This window comes from Pleurodeles waltl, chromosome 4_2, assembly GCF_031143425.1.
Source record: "Pleurodeles waltl isolate 20211129_DDA chromosome 4_2, aPleWal1.hap1.20221129, whole genome shotgun sequence".
NCBI classification, from domain to species: Eukaryota; Metazoa; Chordata; class Amphibia; order Caudata; family Salamandridae; genus Pleurodeles; species Pleurodeles waltl.
Window position 1 is genome coordinate 287,017,410 of NC_090443.1, and position 17,548 is coordinate 287,034,957.

At 44.7% G+C, this 17,548-nt stretch overlaps 1 protein-coding gene across 4 annotated transcripts in view; it reads right to left on the minus strand.

Moving 5' to 3' along the window:
• The window catches only part of NAGA (alpha-N-acetylgalactosaminidase), a 315,980-nt gene that overhangs the window by 171,629 nt on the left and 126,803 nt on the right, over positions 1–17,548 (minus strand). For all 4 annotated transcript variants that reach the window (XM_069231165.1, XM_069231167.1, XM_069231164.1 and 1 more), the window contains one exon: positions 15,933–16,027. In XM_069231165.1, coding sequence (XP_069087266.1) covers positions 15,933–16,027 — 95 coding nt within the window. The remainder of the gene's footprint in view (positions 1–15,932; positions 16,028–17,548) is intronic.

Below are 17,548 nucleotides of genomic sequence, written 5' to 3' on the forward strand. Positions count from 1 at the left end.
TTTCATCCACTGCAAGAAGGTAAAAGAGTGATGGACCCAAAAAAGGCAACTTTAGCATTTTTCATTGCATACACCTTAACAACACAGATAACTAAATGGTCTGTGACATCAAATTAAGAGCTTATTATTTGGTTGAATACAATTTCCTTTCATTGACCATTTCCCAAAAGGCATGTCTGTCCTCACTGGGTAGACACCCTGCAAACCAATTCATGATATCATGGAGGGAACTATAATCCCTTCCAAAAAAGTGCTCTTGAGCTTGCCTTTTTAAGAGTAGTGGCCAAGGTGCTGCATCTTTTCTTTGCAGCTGCATCAGTCCTGTGATTTTACAAGAGCGGTGGCAGATAATATCCTTTCAAATCTCTTTTGAACTGTTGCAATACTTGCTGAATTTGGTGGAAGGTCTCCTCATCAATAGGAGGACCATGCTATAGTGGATGATATTTTGAGACACATCTTTATGATGCTGTCTTAGAAGTGGAAGGAGCTGCTAAAGGACTATGACTAAGCAGAATTAGTGATTTTAATGGTTTTCTATGCTGAAGCGTTTCAAATATCACAAATCAGCTTACTTGTGGTCAGGTGGCTAAGCTTTGTAGCCTTTACTAATCCCTCATCAAATTAAGGACGTTGGGAAATCGTCTTCTAGACAATTTCTAATCAGTAACTTGTGGAAGCTTTTTGGGCTAAAGCTGCTTTCCAGATCTGAAGAGGGCCTTGTAACGCCTTTGGTATTATGCATCATCTTGGTTTGTGGCCACTTTGTTGGATCTGTTTCTTTCTATTCCGATGTCCTCTCTAGATGGAGTGCAAGAGCTATACCTTCTTGGAAATGAGGTGGAAGGCACTGCTATTGGTAACACAGCATCAAAACTGGCTGAGGAATTGCTATAGGAACTGCCTGCGGATCAGCTGGGAAAACAGGCAGAGGGGGAATCTGTGGCAGTACATGTGGAACAATTTGAGGTATGGCTCAAGATAATGTCAGAGTAAAAGTCTAAGAAGTACTCCGAGAAACTGATTGAGTTGTTAGATGAGTGTACATGGAGAAGACTGTCCTGGGGCTTGAGAAAGGTCGTCCTGTATGACTGCTGTGCAAATGCTTTTCATAGGTGAACCATCTGCTGGAGATGTCTATATACACACTCTTGGTGTGGTCAGAGGGATGTCTGAGGATCTGACTCCTCTACTGACAGAATTTGTTCAGATGGATGAATATGACGATGTCTTTGTGGCTCAGGTAGAAAAAGGCCAGGCACTCAACAATTAAACAACTGAAAGTGAGTTGATGCCACAAAATGAGATCTGTGCATGGACATCAAACATTTGTATGTCAAATACCTAGATTTCATGGATCTTGGTGGCAAGCGCCTGCACATGGGCACAGCTCTTCTTTTTTTTGTAAAACATTTTATTGATTTTATCAAACGTACAATGCCATGGTCCCACCGCAGTCCCTCAAAAGATCATTCTAGCTGCATAACATACCGACCATCGAGACCATGTAGTACAGTTAAACAGTGCATATCCCACTCATTCATTGTGTCTTGTAGGTAGTGTCCCCAACCCACGTTTTTGGCCCCACCTGAAGCACGCAGGACCCTGGCCCATAGCTCCAGATGTATCCCCTATATTCCGCCCAGCCCTTCCAGATCTTGAAATGTTTCTGGGGACAGCCCCTAGACAGGTGTTTTGGACGTTCCAGCCCCATACAGTGTTCCATGCTTGTGGCCCATGCCTCCACCGGTGGTGCCTCAGCCACCTTCCAGGCTTTGGCAATGTTCCTCTTGGCTACTAGCAGTCCCAGCCAGAGGAGAACCTTCCGGTATTGTGTGCCCCCCAAGTTATCTGTAATATGAAGGAGTATGAGTTTGGGGTGCCTGGGGATGGCGCAGCCCAACACCCTTGCAAGCCATCCCAGCACCCCCTCCCAGAAGCAGGACAATCTCAGGCAATCCCAGAATGTGTGTGGTAAGTCACCCTGTGGGTCATCACACTGCAGGCAATTCCCCACCGGGATCAACCCCATGCGGATTAGTCGGGCTCTAGTTAGGTAGACCCTACGGAGAATCTTTAATTGTGTCAAGCAGAACTGTGAGGCTATGACCACCTCACTTGGGGCCTCCACTGCCTCCCTCTAGTCCTCATCCTCAAAGGGCCCCAACACCCCCTCCCACACCCTTCTAACCCCCATCAGGTCCAGGAGATTGCAAAGCAACATTTTATATATTTCACATAGATTGTGCTCTTTGAGATTCATAAGGAGGATCTCAGCCTCCATCGGGAATAATGCCGGAATGTCCCCCGCTGCTTGCAGGGTTGGGAGAAGGGCATGCCGGAGCTGCAAATACCAGAAGACTTGAGCACCACGCAAGTCATATTCCTCTGTAGGTCCTGAAAAGACTTCAGTGTCCAACCATGGAGCACGTCTTTCAGCCTGAAAACACCTACAATGTCCCAAGCAGTAAATCCCCAGAGGGCTGTCACCTGTGGAGGTCAATCACCCTGCCACAACAGTGTCTTCGAAGTAGGGTGGTCCGCCCACCCTATTCTCCCCAAGGCCATGCTCCAGATCTCAAGCACCACCTGTGTGGCCAGCAGGGGTGCCGACGTGAGCGTCCCTCCATACAACAAGTGGGGGAGGGTCTGTTCTCCCAGTATCTCAGTCTCCGCCACATATGCCAGATCCCGAAAGCCACTAAACCACCACTCGTTCACAACAAGTAAGTGGGCCGCCCAATAATAAAGGAGTATGTCTGGGGTGGCAATTTCTCCATCTCATGCCGGTTGACAGCACTTCCCCAAGGGAATACAGGTGCAGCACCCTACCCAGCGCAGTGATCTAAGCAATGCATTGACCTTAGTGAAGAAGATTTTAGCAGCCTGGTATGGGTGGTTCTGTAAGTGGAACAGGAGATGCAGCAGAGAAACCATCTTGAAAATAGCAGAATGACCCGACAGACACAAGGGTAGAGCTGACCAGAACTTAATGTCTTGTCCCATACCCGTCAGCTGGGGTGCCAGGTTGCGATCGAAGGAACGGACCACGTCATCTGTGATGTATACCCCCAAGTACCTAAATCCCAGGGAAGTATGGGGACCCCCACTGCCCACGCCAAAGCCATCAGGCACGGAGCAATGGGATAAATTGCTGATTTCTGGACATTTACCCATAGGCCTGAGTAGGAGCCGAAGACTTCAAACATTCGGAGCGCCCTGTGGCCTATGGACTCAAGATCACGCAGAAACAGAAAGACGTAGTCGGCATAGAAAGCAAGTCTATCCCCTACCTGTGCCGAGCATTGGACGCCCTGAAAAAGAGCGTCAACCCAGGCCACCAGCAGTTCGATCACCAGTGCGAAAAGCAAGGAGTGATAACAGGCAACCCAGGAGGCTTCCCCGCACCACCGGAAACCACTCTGAAACCATGTCCTCAACCCGTACCCTGACCAGCAGGCCCGTGTCCAGAAGGTGTACATAACTAAGAAATCTCTGGCCAAATCCCACCCGGCAGAGGAGGGCAAAAACGAACGCCCAGTCCACCAAGTCAAATGCCTTCTGAAAGTTGATGGACAGGAGGGCCCTGTGGCCTTGGTAAACTTTACTCAAAGCTATTGAGTTGTGGACTCTCCAGATGTTATGCTGGGTTGCCGGGTGGGGCATAAACCCAGATTGGTCTGGGTGTACCAGACGAGATATGACCCTCAGCAAATATGTAGCTAACATTTTGGTCATATTTCACCTCCATGTTAAAGAGCGATATCGGTCTGAAACCCTCTCAGTGTGTACCCTCCATACCTGCTTTTGGCAACACTACGATCTCTGCAGTCCGGAAATTGAGGTGTAACTCACCAGTCTCTATGGTCTCGCAGAAAGTTTCCAGTAGAAGGGGACCCACCTGCAGCCACAACAGGCACCAAAATTTGGCCGGGAAGCCCTTTGGGCCTGGCGCCCTGCCGGCCTGGAGCTGAGCAAAGGGAGCCTGCGGCTCCCCCCGTGACGTCTGCCTCCAGGGCCTCGCTATCCTCTGTGGTCAGTCGTGGCATCCGTAAGTCCAACACAAAGTGGGGCAAGTCCTCCCCAGGGCTCTTAGGATCTGCACTGTACAGCAAGCGGTAGTAGTTGCGAAATGCTTCTGCTATGGGTTCAATCCCTGTCACCCGGGAACCATCCTCCGCCAGCAGGTAGGTCATCAGAGCACACAACCAGTGTAATGTTTTGCTGGCCTTGTCTCCCCATTGATAGATTCTACTGCGGGAGGCTAGTCATGCTTCTCTTGCCTCTGGCATCAGCATACAGTCTTCTAGATCTGTGAACCTCCTCATGGCCCTGTCCTGCTGGCCCTTAGAGTAGCTAATTAGACGTCCCCTCACCGTTGCCTTCTGAGCCACCCACAGGGTACTGGTAAAGGTCACTGATCCCTTATTGTCCTCTTGGAACTGCTGGCAAGCCTGCTGGCATAGTTCTCTAAATTCTTCCTCCCGGAGATACCAGGAATCTAGGTGCATTCGCACCCCCTTCTCCCGGTGCCTCATGTCAGCTCCAGCACCATTGATGAGTGATCCGAGAGACCCCAGGCCATTATGCATACATCATGGTTGCCGTGGCTCACTTGGATAGGCATGAAGAAATAGTCTAAGTGAGAAAAGGAGCGATGTTCTCCCTAGTAAAAGGTCTATCCCTTCTCCCCCGGGTGGTGGTCCCTCCACACATCAGTCAAGTTCCAATTTCAGGCAAATATCGATAGCAACAAACTCCTGCAATCCGTACCTGCCGCAAACAAGGAGCGTTCCAGACTAACATCGCCCACCCTGTTAAAGTCCCCCCTCCGTCCCTCAAGGCACCTCAGGCAGTTCTCTAATAAGATTCCCAAGCTTGTTCAAGAAGTCTGGGCTGAGAGGGGGTGGGGCATAGACACTAATCAGAGAGAGGAGGCCACCCCATAAGGTGCCTGTCACTGCCACATACTGGCCCCAACTATCGTGCCACACTCTAGAGACCACAAAGGGAATGCGGCTCTGAACCAGAAAGCCGTCCCCCTCAAACCCTTGTGGAAGCCAGAGTGATACATCTGGCGCTATCCCCTACACGCCAAAAAAGGGCAGCTGTTGCTCCTGGAGCATTACTATGTCTGTGTTGGCTCGCAGAGTTGCCTTAATCGCTGCTTCTCTCTTGAATTTATCCAACATTCCATTGACTTTCCACAATAAGAACTTTAGTGTATTCATGGATGTATGGTCTTACTCAGTGTTCAGTGAACTAGTATTGTGCGTCATGTCCCAGGTGTGGTAGTGTATCATATCAAAGGACTATGAGGACCCATGTGTGTATGTGTACTTGGCAGCACCTGAAAAGAAACACAAACAACATTTCCCTAACTTCCCCCCCACCCTCAACTCCCTCCCTATATTTTGTGAAATGGAAGTACCTGTTATGGAGCAACTAGGGACAGAGTTCCTGTCTCCTATTCCGCCCATGTCCCCAACCCAACCAGAACCCACCCTAACCAAAAGAAGACAAATTGAGGGTGTAGGCCAAGCAGGAGTGAAAGCCCAGGCAGGATAGCTTCTATGACCATCATTCATTAACCAGACCAACCCAGCAAATTACAGAGCTTCCAATGTATCCTGTGGCGGGTCATCTGAGCTGGACACCATTGGTTGTTCCTTCGGCGATAAGGGCGATCCCCGGTCCAAGGCCGCCTGGCCGGGATCCAGCAAGTGGGCCCCCGTGTCTCTGTCCCAAGGCTGCATCCTCAGGGTCATACTCCATTGCCTTGCAGGTCTCTGGCCCCCCCTTTTAGCACTGTTGATCTGCCCCCAGGGAGCCAGACAATCCACCTGTCGTCACAGTGGGATCTCCTCCACCCATTCCCAAACAGCTTCTGGGGTATCGAAAAAGATGGATTTACCTTGGAACATGACTTTCAGTCAAGCTGGAAAGAGCAGCATATAGTGGATTCTCATTGCCTTCAGTTTTTTCTGGGCCCCCTGAATGGAGCTGCACTGTAATTGTACTTTCAAGGTGTAGTGTGGGAATAAAATCACCGGACTGGACTGATGAGGTAGTTGGCTCATGTTGTGTGCACCCTTAACACAGCATCTCTGTCCCTATAATTGAAGACAGCAGTGCTCTGTGGACCGATTCGACTATAAAGCAATTTGATACATCCTCCTTCAGGACCCAGATGGATAACCAGCCCCACATGAATTTTGTTGGGGTGGAGCCCCCCACCCCCTTTGGGATGCCTACTACATGCAGGTAATTCCTTCAGGACCTCTCCTCCGCATCCTCAGCCTGGGCCTCCAACTGCCCCACCAGGCGCTTCTGCGTGGGCAGGCGGTCACCATGAGTCTTGACTGTATCCTCAACCTCCAACACCTTGGACTCCATTTCAGTGACATGGTCGAGGGTAGCTGTATTCAAACCTGGATATTTAAGTTTCAGGCTTCCCGCCCAGTGTGGTGCCATTGGGAGAGCGGCTAGTAGCCTCACAATTTAGATTAAGGGGGTTATTCCAACTTTGGAGGAGGTGGTAATCCGTCCCAAATGTGACGGATTTACCACCAGCCGTATTACGAGTTCCATAGGATATAATGGACTCGTAATACGGCTGGGGGTATATCCGTCACTTTGCCGTCACTTTTGGAACGGATTACCACTTCCTCCAAAGTTGGAATAACCCCCTAAATCTAGTTTGAATCCTACAATAAAACAATTTCACACTAACTGTATGCACATTCTAGCCTTACAAATAGAGATGGGTACCTTTAGACCTATTGATATCTACAATATCTATGTAAATCACCAACTGTTATAGTGCTTGAAGATCTTTTGGGCAGGAATGGTTGTGAAGCTTATCTATCAATAGCAGGAGCCTTCAATACCACATTTGAACCCCTTTTGAGTGATGATGTTAGTCCAGAAAAGGCTGAGGATGAGAGATGGGGGATAACCCAATTTGAGGTAACCCCAATACGCAGGCCGCCCTCCAGCTAAAAGCACTCACTCTAGAATTTGGGATGAGAGCAGCCAGTGGGAGAACTAAATCAGATAGCAGGGGGGGCTAATATCTTTGCTAACTCCCATTCTAGTTGTATTGATTACATATCAGTAGATCTCTAACTCTGGCCATACCTTATTGATATGGCTGTCGAAATCAGAGAGGAAAGTGATCATAACCCACCGTGTATGACCTTAAAAGCTTTGCACTCTAGGGTGGGTAACATTTCTCAAGTTGTTGTGACCATAAGAGATGTCCATTTGATGACTGATGCATTTTGTCTCAAACAATCCCAAATAGTTGGGAAGCCAGATCTTTTAAATAGGAAAAGCACTGATCTACATTCAGTCTTGGTTGAGATGGAAGTAACTGTAATAGGACCAGATAATGTGCAGGCTGTTAATGTCGCTCACAATAGATTCTTTGGGGAAATCATAGGATACTTTACAGTTGTAACAACTAAGCCCTTGGGCAATATGGGCAGAGAAAACATATGGTTTACTCAGGAATGTAGACGTTTACGTCGACAGCCTGGAGAAGCACTAAGGTCCAGAGACATCCCACAGATTTAGTTAGCAAGGCAAAACTATAAAGTAGCCCAGACATGCCCAAAGTAAAATTGGGATGAGAGGAAGTGGGGTGAACTGAGCATGGCCTGCTCTAATAGAGCCTCCACTAAATTTTGGCTTCTGGTAAGGTGGGGTGCTAGGGGCTGTACACCTATATCTCAAAATCATATCACCCCCTCTGCATGGGTAGAGCATTATTCAGGCCTTTATTCTTTGTTCCAGTCTTCCACCTTGGTTGAAAACGCAGGGGCATCCATGTGTATTGATTACTCTGACTCTGCCCAGGCATCTCTTTCTGCAACCCTGGGGGCTAAGACTTTAACCACATCAAAGCTTATTTTTGATCTTCCTGAAGTTATGCTAGCCCTTGATGATGTAATAAGAGGCAGGACCCAAGGACTGGGTGGTATTCCAGCTGGCATGTTTTTGCATTACAGGGACAATTGGTCTAGGCACATTCCCTTTTTGGCAAATTCCATCTGTTTAGGAGCCCCAATTCCTGATTCTGGAAAGGGTGCTGAACTTGTAACAATTTATAGGAAAGTTGATAAATTCCTGCCAGAGAATTATAGACCAATTGTGTTATTAGACTGTTTGCAAAACATCTTTGCCCATCTTATTCTTGGCAGGATTAACAATTGGATTAATGACAGAAAAGTTTTGTACCCCTATCAAGCTGGGTTTCATAAGAAGACAAGTACTGTGGATCAGGTCTTTCACTTTGTATTAATATATTATAAAAGAGTGGTGATTGGTAAAGGCAGCTTATATGTTGCCTTTATCGACTTCAAATCGGCCTTTGAGCTGGTCCCCAGGAAAAAAATCTTTGGTGGGTGCTGCGCGCCATGGGTATGCTATGAATTAGTTGGAATTATTACTCCGCTTACACGAGGGCAACATCCCCAGGATGCGATGGGGCAATCAGGGAGAGTTGACAGAACATCTCTCCATTTGTAAGGGGGTACGCCAACTATGTGTTTTAGCCCCAACTTTGTTTTCACTGTTTCTTAATGATGTTTCCTTTACGTTAGGGCTAACCACTGATGCTCCTACCTTGGCAGGGGTTAAAGTACCCATCTTGTTGTTTGTGGACCACACTTTATTGATCTCGAAGACACCAAGCGGACTCCAGCATGCATTTATACGCTTCGAAGAATTCAGTACAGCTTGCAAATTAGAGATCAATTTCGCAAAGACTAAGCTTATGGTGCTCAGGAGGTCAAGGTTGGCCAAGTGTAAATTAGAGCTGGGGCTTACCCTTCTAGAAAGGGTGGATGTTTTTACTTATTTCGGTGTTACCTTGTCTTTACTCTTAGCTTGGAAACCCCAGGTCGACCCAATGACTACAAAGCATAAGAAGATTTCAGGTGCTATAGTGAAAGAGCACACCTGTTCCTTTTCGAAACCCATTGCTCCTGTTACCCACATCTATGAGACGAAGGTAGTAAATTCTGTGTTGTATGGTTCTGAAATGTGGGGTTTTGCAAATGTATTCTCATATGTTCTGAAAGCAAATGTTTGAGAACTATTGCTTGCCTTCCTGCCAGTACTCCCCTGGTGCTCCTACTGCTTGATTTAGGCACGAAACCAATTGTTGATAAAGCCGACTCCGCTCCTTACTATTGTAGAAAAGGCTGTGGTCAGTCCCGGAACTATTACATTACAGGTTGGCACTTAAGGAAGTGATCGAGGTTGATACATCTAAAAAATCATCTGGCTCTCCCAAATCAAAAAATATTTAATCAACATTGGCCTACGTTCTTTATGGGATGATCCATTACTGGCAACAAGTATATCAGCACAGATGCTAAAAAAGCATTATTGGACCTGGGTCAGACAGAGAGCATTTACAACTAGCTCCTTCCTCACAATTAACTGCAAAGTTTTTCGATTTCAAAGGTGAGCCTCTCCTGGAGCCTTACTGGGATGCCATTACTGTCCCTTTTGACCGCAAGCTAAATTTTCAATTTAGAGTTGGCTCTCTTCCTTTGAAATATGTTACTGTTAAGTGGGTCCCTGATAATGATCTCCCGTGCCCAGCATGTAAGGTCCACACTGAGTTGGGTGGTCATGTTTGCTTTATATGTCCAAGCTATCGTGCCTCTCGTGATAAATGGATTAAACCCATATGCAAATTACTAGGGACACGAAGGAGTCAGGCTGCGCTTAGAATTCTCCAGTCTGACTCTAAGTTTATGCCTATGCAGTCCCCAAGTTTCTGGGATGTATTTGGGTCATTAGAAGCAATACGTCAGGCTTAACATTGTGAATTACTTTCCGCTGTTTGTTTTAAAGGCGTACTGTTTCATTTGAGCTAGTAATGAACTGCTGTAAAATTGATTTATGATCCGTATATGTGTGAGTTTTATTATACAGGCTTTAAGAACTGTGTTTATCCGGGGGTATTCCCTTGCTGCTATGTATATGTTTGTTATTAGCGTAGAATTGTGTTTTATGTTTTTAACAATATGTGTGAGTAATGTATATATTTGTTCTATGTGCTTTTATGACTTTGGGCCTGATTAGGAGTTCGGTGGACGGGATGACCCGTCCGCGGAACTTCTGACTGGGAGGTTGCCACCATACTGGCTACCTCCCCACCGGACCCATTACGACTTTCCTGCTGGGCTGACCGGCGGAAACCAAGGTTTCCGCCAATCACTCCAGTAGGAAAGTGATGGCAGCATTCTCACCAGCTTGATATCAAGACAGCAACAATGCTGTCACCACAGGGGGCACCAGCACCCTCGCAATTCTCACTGTCTGCACAGAAGACAGTGAGCACTGCGAGGGTGCTGGGCAGGGGGACCCCTACACTGCCCATGCCAAGTGCAAGGGCAGTGCAGCGGCCCCCCTGTGGCACCTGTTCTCTGCCAGCCTTTTCATGGCGGTAAAACTGCCATGAAAAGGATGGCGAGAACCAGGTCGCCCTGACTGATTCCGACCTCTGCCACCATCAGCCCGTCAGGATCATCGATTCCGGCAGAGACGACAGTACCCTAGCGGTCTGATCGCCAGGGTCGTAATGTGGCAGTCAAATTGCCACAGCAGTGGCGGTACTGACCGCTAGCCTCGTAACGAGGCCCTTAGTCTGTCGAATAAAGCTAATGATGATGAAGATAATAAAATTGTATTAAAAGAGGAAACCAATTAAAAACGTAACCAACCTACATTGCTGTACCCATTTTCATCTGCCTAGCCTCCATATGAGTAGTTTCACTCTAAAGTGCTATCAGTAGCAAGTGGGGGAGCCCCAATACAGTACATATACCATGTAAGAAAATTAGCAATCAACTTTGAAGAAGGTCTAAAAATCGATAAACCTTGGACCAACGTAGGGCACTTTTAAAAAAAGCTCCCACTGAGTAATATACAGTGTATTCAGGCAGCATGAGGAGAAAATATGTATTTACGTCAAAAAATCTGATATCATTTGCAAAAACATTAAAGTGGTCCACAGTCTGAATGGAAGATTCATTGCAGATACAGAGTAAAATGAACTTAGAGTCAAATAGACCCGTAGGGAAACAAAGATAACATCTAATAGTCCCCAGACAAAATTTCATCAGAAGTGCCCTTTCCCATACATTGTTTACATATGAAAGATATGGCTCACCAACAATAAAGGTTTTGGATGCAAACCCACTCTCTCGTATTGGACTTCAGGATCTCCCTACTCCCAGAGCGCAGTTCTGTAGTTCATAATATCAAGCAAGTAACGTCAATAATATATGGTCCAGACTTGGAGCTCAGTAGGTGAAATTGTTCTTTAATCCAAGATGAACAAGCAGTCAACAGGTGTTTCGCCATCAATGACTTTTTCAAGGCAATGATATTGTAGATGCAATCAATTTATAGTAACGAACAAGTTGAGCAAGTACCACGTGGGTCACAAAATCGTCCAAAAACAGAAAGTCCAGTAAACCCGTCCTGTAGTGTCTTGTAAATCTCTCAAACCTGATGAATAAGTAAGTTAAACCAGGAAGGCAGTACTAGAAGTCAATTCCCGTCACAGAGAAACCATGATAAGTTCTCCCATTGTTTGAGCGTATGAATGCTATATATGGGAGCTCTCTTCCAATATTGCAGCACGCTGTTGGTAGCACAGTACTGTCACCCGTGGAGCCTTTATACTATTTGTTCTGCTGCTATATTTAATAATTTGAGGGGTGGAGCGATCTTTGTTTAACCACTGCTACCCCTTTGATATGTATGACATACATATATATATATATATCATATATATGCATGTGTGTATAATATTTTACATATATATATACATATATATGTTTATATTATATTTAGGGTTTAGGGTGGGTATAGGCTTTTGGGTGGTAAGGGAATGTGTAGGGTTTAGGGTTTTGAGTGGTAAGGGAATTTTTAGGGTTTAGGCTGGGTATAGGTTTTTGGGTGGTGAGAGGGTTTTTAGGGTTGGTATAAGTTTTTGGGTGGTAAGGGAATTATTAGAGTTTAGGGTAGGTATAGGGTTTTGGGTGGGATGGAGATTTTAAACGTTTAGGGTGGGTATAGGTTTTTGGGTGGTATGGGATTTTTTAGGTTTTAGGGCGGGTATTGGTCTTTGGGCGGTAAGGGAAATTTTAGGTTTTGGGGTGGGTATGGGTTTTTGGATGATAAATGGATTGTTAGGGTTTAGGGTGGTCATGAGTTTTTGTGGGTGGTAAGACAATTTTGGGGTCGGAAAGGAATTTTTAGGGTGCAGGCATTACTGGTTAAAAGGTATATATATATATATATATATATATATATGTATATATATATATATATATACATATATATATGTGTATATATATATATATATATATATATATATATATATATATATATATATATATATATATATATATATAAATATATATATATATATATATTTATACTTACTTGTTAAATACTTCCACTTCCTGGTAAAAGCTTTCATTCTAAAGGCATATCCGTTGTAAAAAAATCTTGTTGTAAAAGCCTTTTGTTGTAAAGGCATTTTTGTTGCAACACTTGCGTTATAAAGCCATTTGTGCTAATGGCATTTGGTATTCCACCATACATCCGTCAACAATCAGCTTTGACTTCTTGGTTGACTGTTGGTTTCTGGTTGCTCCACATAGAGGCCCAGAGGAGAAATTGGTGAAGCCTCACCAGGTCAGTTACATGGGCTAAGCCTAGTCCAACATTGCAAAAAGTGCTTGGAGATGCCTGGGCCTAAACATAACATATGTCTACAGAAACAGTTCTCTTCCCTCTGAAGGCAGATACAATCTCTGTTATGGGAGTCAAACATTACTCCTGGGAAAAAAAAATCTTTAACCTGGTGCTATTATTACCCTTGATAGAGATAAGCCTTATCTTACTACTCTGAGGGCCAAACATCATATAATGAGTCTTGGAATATGAAATTCTCGACTACGTTCCGTAATCCATTAGGTATTCAAGAGAACAGAACCAAGTCATCAGCATACAGTAATGCTTGCACAAGGGGAGAGAAAATCATTGGTAGATCTTTGTGACTGGTGATAAGAAATTAGTTTAGGTCATTAATGTATAAGAGAAACAAGATCAGAACCAGAACTCACCTCTGGCGAACATCACGAGACAGGGAAAATGGGGACATACATTCTCCATCCGTGTCATACATAACCATTGCTGAGACCCCACAGTGCAGTGCTCATGAAAAGATCTCCAAGGTTTGGCACATGCCCAACTGAATAAGGATGAGGCATAGTATGGATCGAGTCACACGATCAAATGCACTGCGCAGGTCCATAAAGGCAAGGTAAAACGAGTCTTTCTGGCAATGGAAATTTCCCAACTACTAGGTTAAGACTTGGTTCCTGAGTCCCCAAGCCCACTCTGAACCCATACTGTACCTCACTGAAGACCCCAGTCTGATTGAACCAGGCTTCTATCCTTTGCAGGATAACACAGTCCACCACTTTAGCCACTGAATCCAGAAGTGAGATCGGTCTATAGCAGCAGGGATCCTGCTTATTGTCTTTCTTGAAAATTGGAACAATGACAGCCTGCTACCAAGAGGCCGGAATCCCACAGGATACCACAGCATTCAATATGTTATTAATTGTAGGTGCCCCCAAGGCAATCTTCTTATTATAGAGATCCATGGGGACCCCATCTGGAGGAAATCACAGTGGTTACTTCTTCCAAGTGAAACTCAACAGCTAAAGGGAAGAAAGGAGAAGCCTCATTCAAATGCATAGATGGGCAATTGTCAAATGAGTAAATAACTTTAAAGTAACTAACCCAGCTATGGGCATTCATATTTTTACCCAAACCACTGCTTTTATTTTCGGTTTTCCTTTTGCCATTCAAAACGTCTTGTGTCCTCTTCCTTACATGACCTCATGAGATAGGTTCAGGTTTCCTCCTTAAGGGCCATCTTGCACTTTTGAAAGGTTAATGTATAATGTTGCCTTGCTTTGAGTGTTCAATGCCTGTCTCCAGGACTGGTGTTTAGAGTGACTCGCAGCATTTGATTAGCGGCCCTGTCGTCCTTATCAAATCAAGCCAGCTGGGCAGTGTCAACATGTTTAATAGGGCTTGTAAGAAAGGACTTAATAAAATAATGTAAATTAAATTTTCAAAAGCCACAATCACTTCCAATGATGGATGCCCTACCATTAGTAGGTGATCTAGAATCTGACCAAGGTTCACCCTCACGGTGGTGACCAACGAGGGGGAGATATTTATCGCCGGCCATCTGAGCTGAGACCCTTGTCCTTGGGAATTAGATTAGTGACTACTTTTTGCAAGGATAGTTGCTGGACCATCGGTAAAAGGAATTTCAGTTTGTTGTGGTTATGGTCACTGTACCCACTAGTAATAGTGTCCCAGTTAGCTACAAAGTCAGCCAAATCCCTGTAGAGAAACACATAATCAGTGATGGTGCATAGCCCCCAGCCTGTAACAGCCTATCACAGAGGAAATTTGAGAAGCCAAGTCACCCCTAATTTCAGCCAGGTTACAATGTTTAAATGCTAACAAATATCTCAACAGTGACTGGCCTCTCTGGTCGGCCTTATGGCACGACGTAGCCGAGGCTGTCAATGCAAAAGGATCACAGTGAGTTTCATGTAAACCAAGCTCAGTGTCAAAATCACCCTTGACAACCAGAGAAAACTCATTCAAGATGTCAGCTCTGTTACTCAGGATCTCCATTACATTAAACAATGACCTGAATTTAATAGCCCATTTCGGTCACCGGATTATAGAAATTTATCAGAAAGAAATTACAACCATTGGTGTGGACAATCTCCAACGCCTGAATCCCTGGGTGATTACATACATATGATTGGTATTTTTTGGGGGACACTCAGGCCATGATAGCCAGGATTCTTCGGACTCTCCCCCCAGCAGAGTGGATAGAAGGTACAATAAAAGATTCATACTCTTATCAGATAAAATACCCCTTGTGCCAAGTTTCCTGAAAAATCCAAATATGATAGTTTATAATGAAACTGAGCCAATTCTGGTCTGACAGTAATATTCCTGCAGATCAGATTCATAGGGGAGGCTGGGTCTTTATGTAGCTCAAAAGGCAGCTCCGTATGGGCGGACCTATTTGTGTCGCCACTATCCCCATGTTCGCCCCTGAGATCAATGGATGGAACATGACAAATTGGGAGGCAATCCAAAGCCTCTAAGCCTGAGAGGATACTAAGGACATGATTTAGAGTTTGGAGGAGGGGGTCACTCCGTCACAAACTTGATGGATATCTTGTCCACCGTATTGCGATTCTACTATTTTCAATGGAAATCTTAATATGGTGGATGGGATATCTGTCACAATGGTGACGGAGTAACCTGTCCGCCAAACTCTAAATCAAGCCCTTAATCTGTTTGAAGTAGAAATGGTGCCTCAATTGACATATTCGGGAGGCCTGAATAGCGGGTCGCACCTAGCAGGTTGTGTGCTGGAAACTTTGCGATAAACGTAATGCACACGTTAAAGACATTAGCCAGGCAATCTCCCCTAATGACTGAATGCAGACTGGTGCTATTTGAGTAATTGCCCATGTTAGTACGCCTGTCATCCAGTGTTGGGATGTCAGTTAAACTTAATGGTACAATCCCTAGCAAGCCTTTTCCCTATAGTTCTGATTTGATGTTGGTAGATCTTACCAAGCTTTCAAGGCTAGAGTGCTAGCCAAACTGTGTGGCATAAGTCCTACCATATAGTTCTCTTTTAGTCAGACTCAATAATGCACTGACCTCAGTTTGCCCTGCTTCATTTCTGCCTTTGCTGTGACAGTACATCTCTTTAACCAAAGGAGATGCCTTGGGTCTCTCCCATTGATGTCAAATGAGACAGCAGAATTCCTTAGACATACCTTAGGCGGGAGTCCTCCACGATATGCTGGCCAGCTACACGAGAAGGCAATCGGACGGCCTGTGCCAAGAAGAGCCCTGGACATCCTGGAATACCCTAAGGGAAAAACAACTATGCATTAACGGTATTTCAGGAAACGAACTGGACATCGTCGCTGATTGCAGTGCTGTACAAGTGAAAGTTAGAGACAGCTGTGTTCATGACATTCATACCCCCTTTGTGGGAGGCTTAAAGCGTAAGAAACGTTACTTACTTTCATGGGTATGATCTCTGAATCCAAAAACAGCAGAATATGTCTACACCTACAGTGAATCCCTGGAACACCATTTAAAAAAAAAGATTCATACGAACCAAAAATGCCTATAGGAGGTAACATTTTCTACTTATCTGTTTTGGCTTGATATAACTTTTTCAGCCAGATTGAAAACTCAGTGTACTTGGCTGAAACTCAAATTAACCATATTTTTAAAACTGTAATTAAATGGACAATGGAGGCTCTAAAAGGCTGAACAAACCTAGTGCTAATTTCCAACTGCACCTTTATGTCTATCCACTGTGAGGGAGTGCATGTTGGAAGAAATGTAGTGAAAGGATTATCCTCTACATACTTTACTTCTGCTCTTCTGGAAATTACATGGAGGCAGGAGGGATGTTTACAGATTCAGGAAAAATACCCATCATATCATCTTTCGCAAACAATATAACAGAATGGCAAGCTACTAAAAGCATAGCCCTGGAGCAGGAAAGGAAGTAAATCCCTTAGGCAAACAAGCTGAGCAAGGAAGAATAGTGGACCATAGTATTAGTCTTGTAGGTAGAATTTTTGCAGCAAAGTTTGTAAGGTTTGGGCAGACCGCTAGGTTGCTGTTTTCTGGAATGAGAACATTTCTCATCAAGGCAGAGGTAACCACTTTCCCCCTATCACAGTGTAGTCAAGGCTTACCCAGAAGAGGTCTTTTAGCGTTCTGATAACATATAATTAAGCAGGATAATATCTACCTAGTTATGGTTTACTTAGATGAAGCCATCATAGTTTGAACCACTCCAAAATTTAGTTGTTTTATTTTCCTAAAGGCTTTCTTCTGTCCAAGTAGTATTTTAGAGCCCTCGGCATGTCTATGATATGGCAAACTCTTCATATCACAGAGGAATGGTCCCAAAAGAAAGAAGGAAATGTAATCGTCTAGTTGACATGAAAATCTGACATCACTTTGGGCAAGAAAGAAAGATGGGTACTTACGATTACCTTGTTGTGTTGAAAACCCAAATGTGGTAAAAGCTACAGAGCTTGAAGCTCACTCTTCTGACAGACATTATAGCAACTAGAAAAGATATTTTCCAGGAAACATGGAACTCGTCTGCATCGTGCATGGGCTGAAATGGAGGACTTGTTAATTTGGAGAGAACGATGTTAAGTTTCAATGGAGGGGAGGGTCTCCTTAGAGGAAAGCAGACGTTCGTAAGCTGTTGATGGAAATTATTAATGACAGGTATGGTAAAAAAAATAAACCTGAAACTGACTCTCCCAATACTGAGGGTTGACAGTCAAATGCACTTTAATAGGAAAGAAATGAAGGCCAGATTTTGTCAAATACAGGACATGTGGTAAAACTGCAG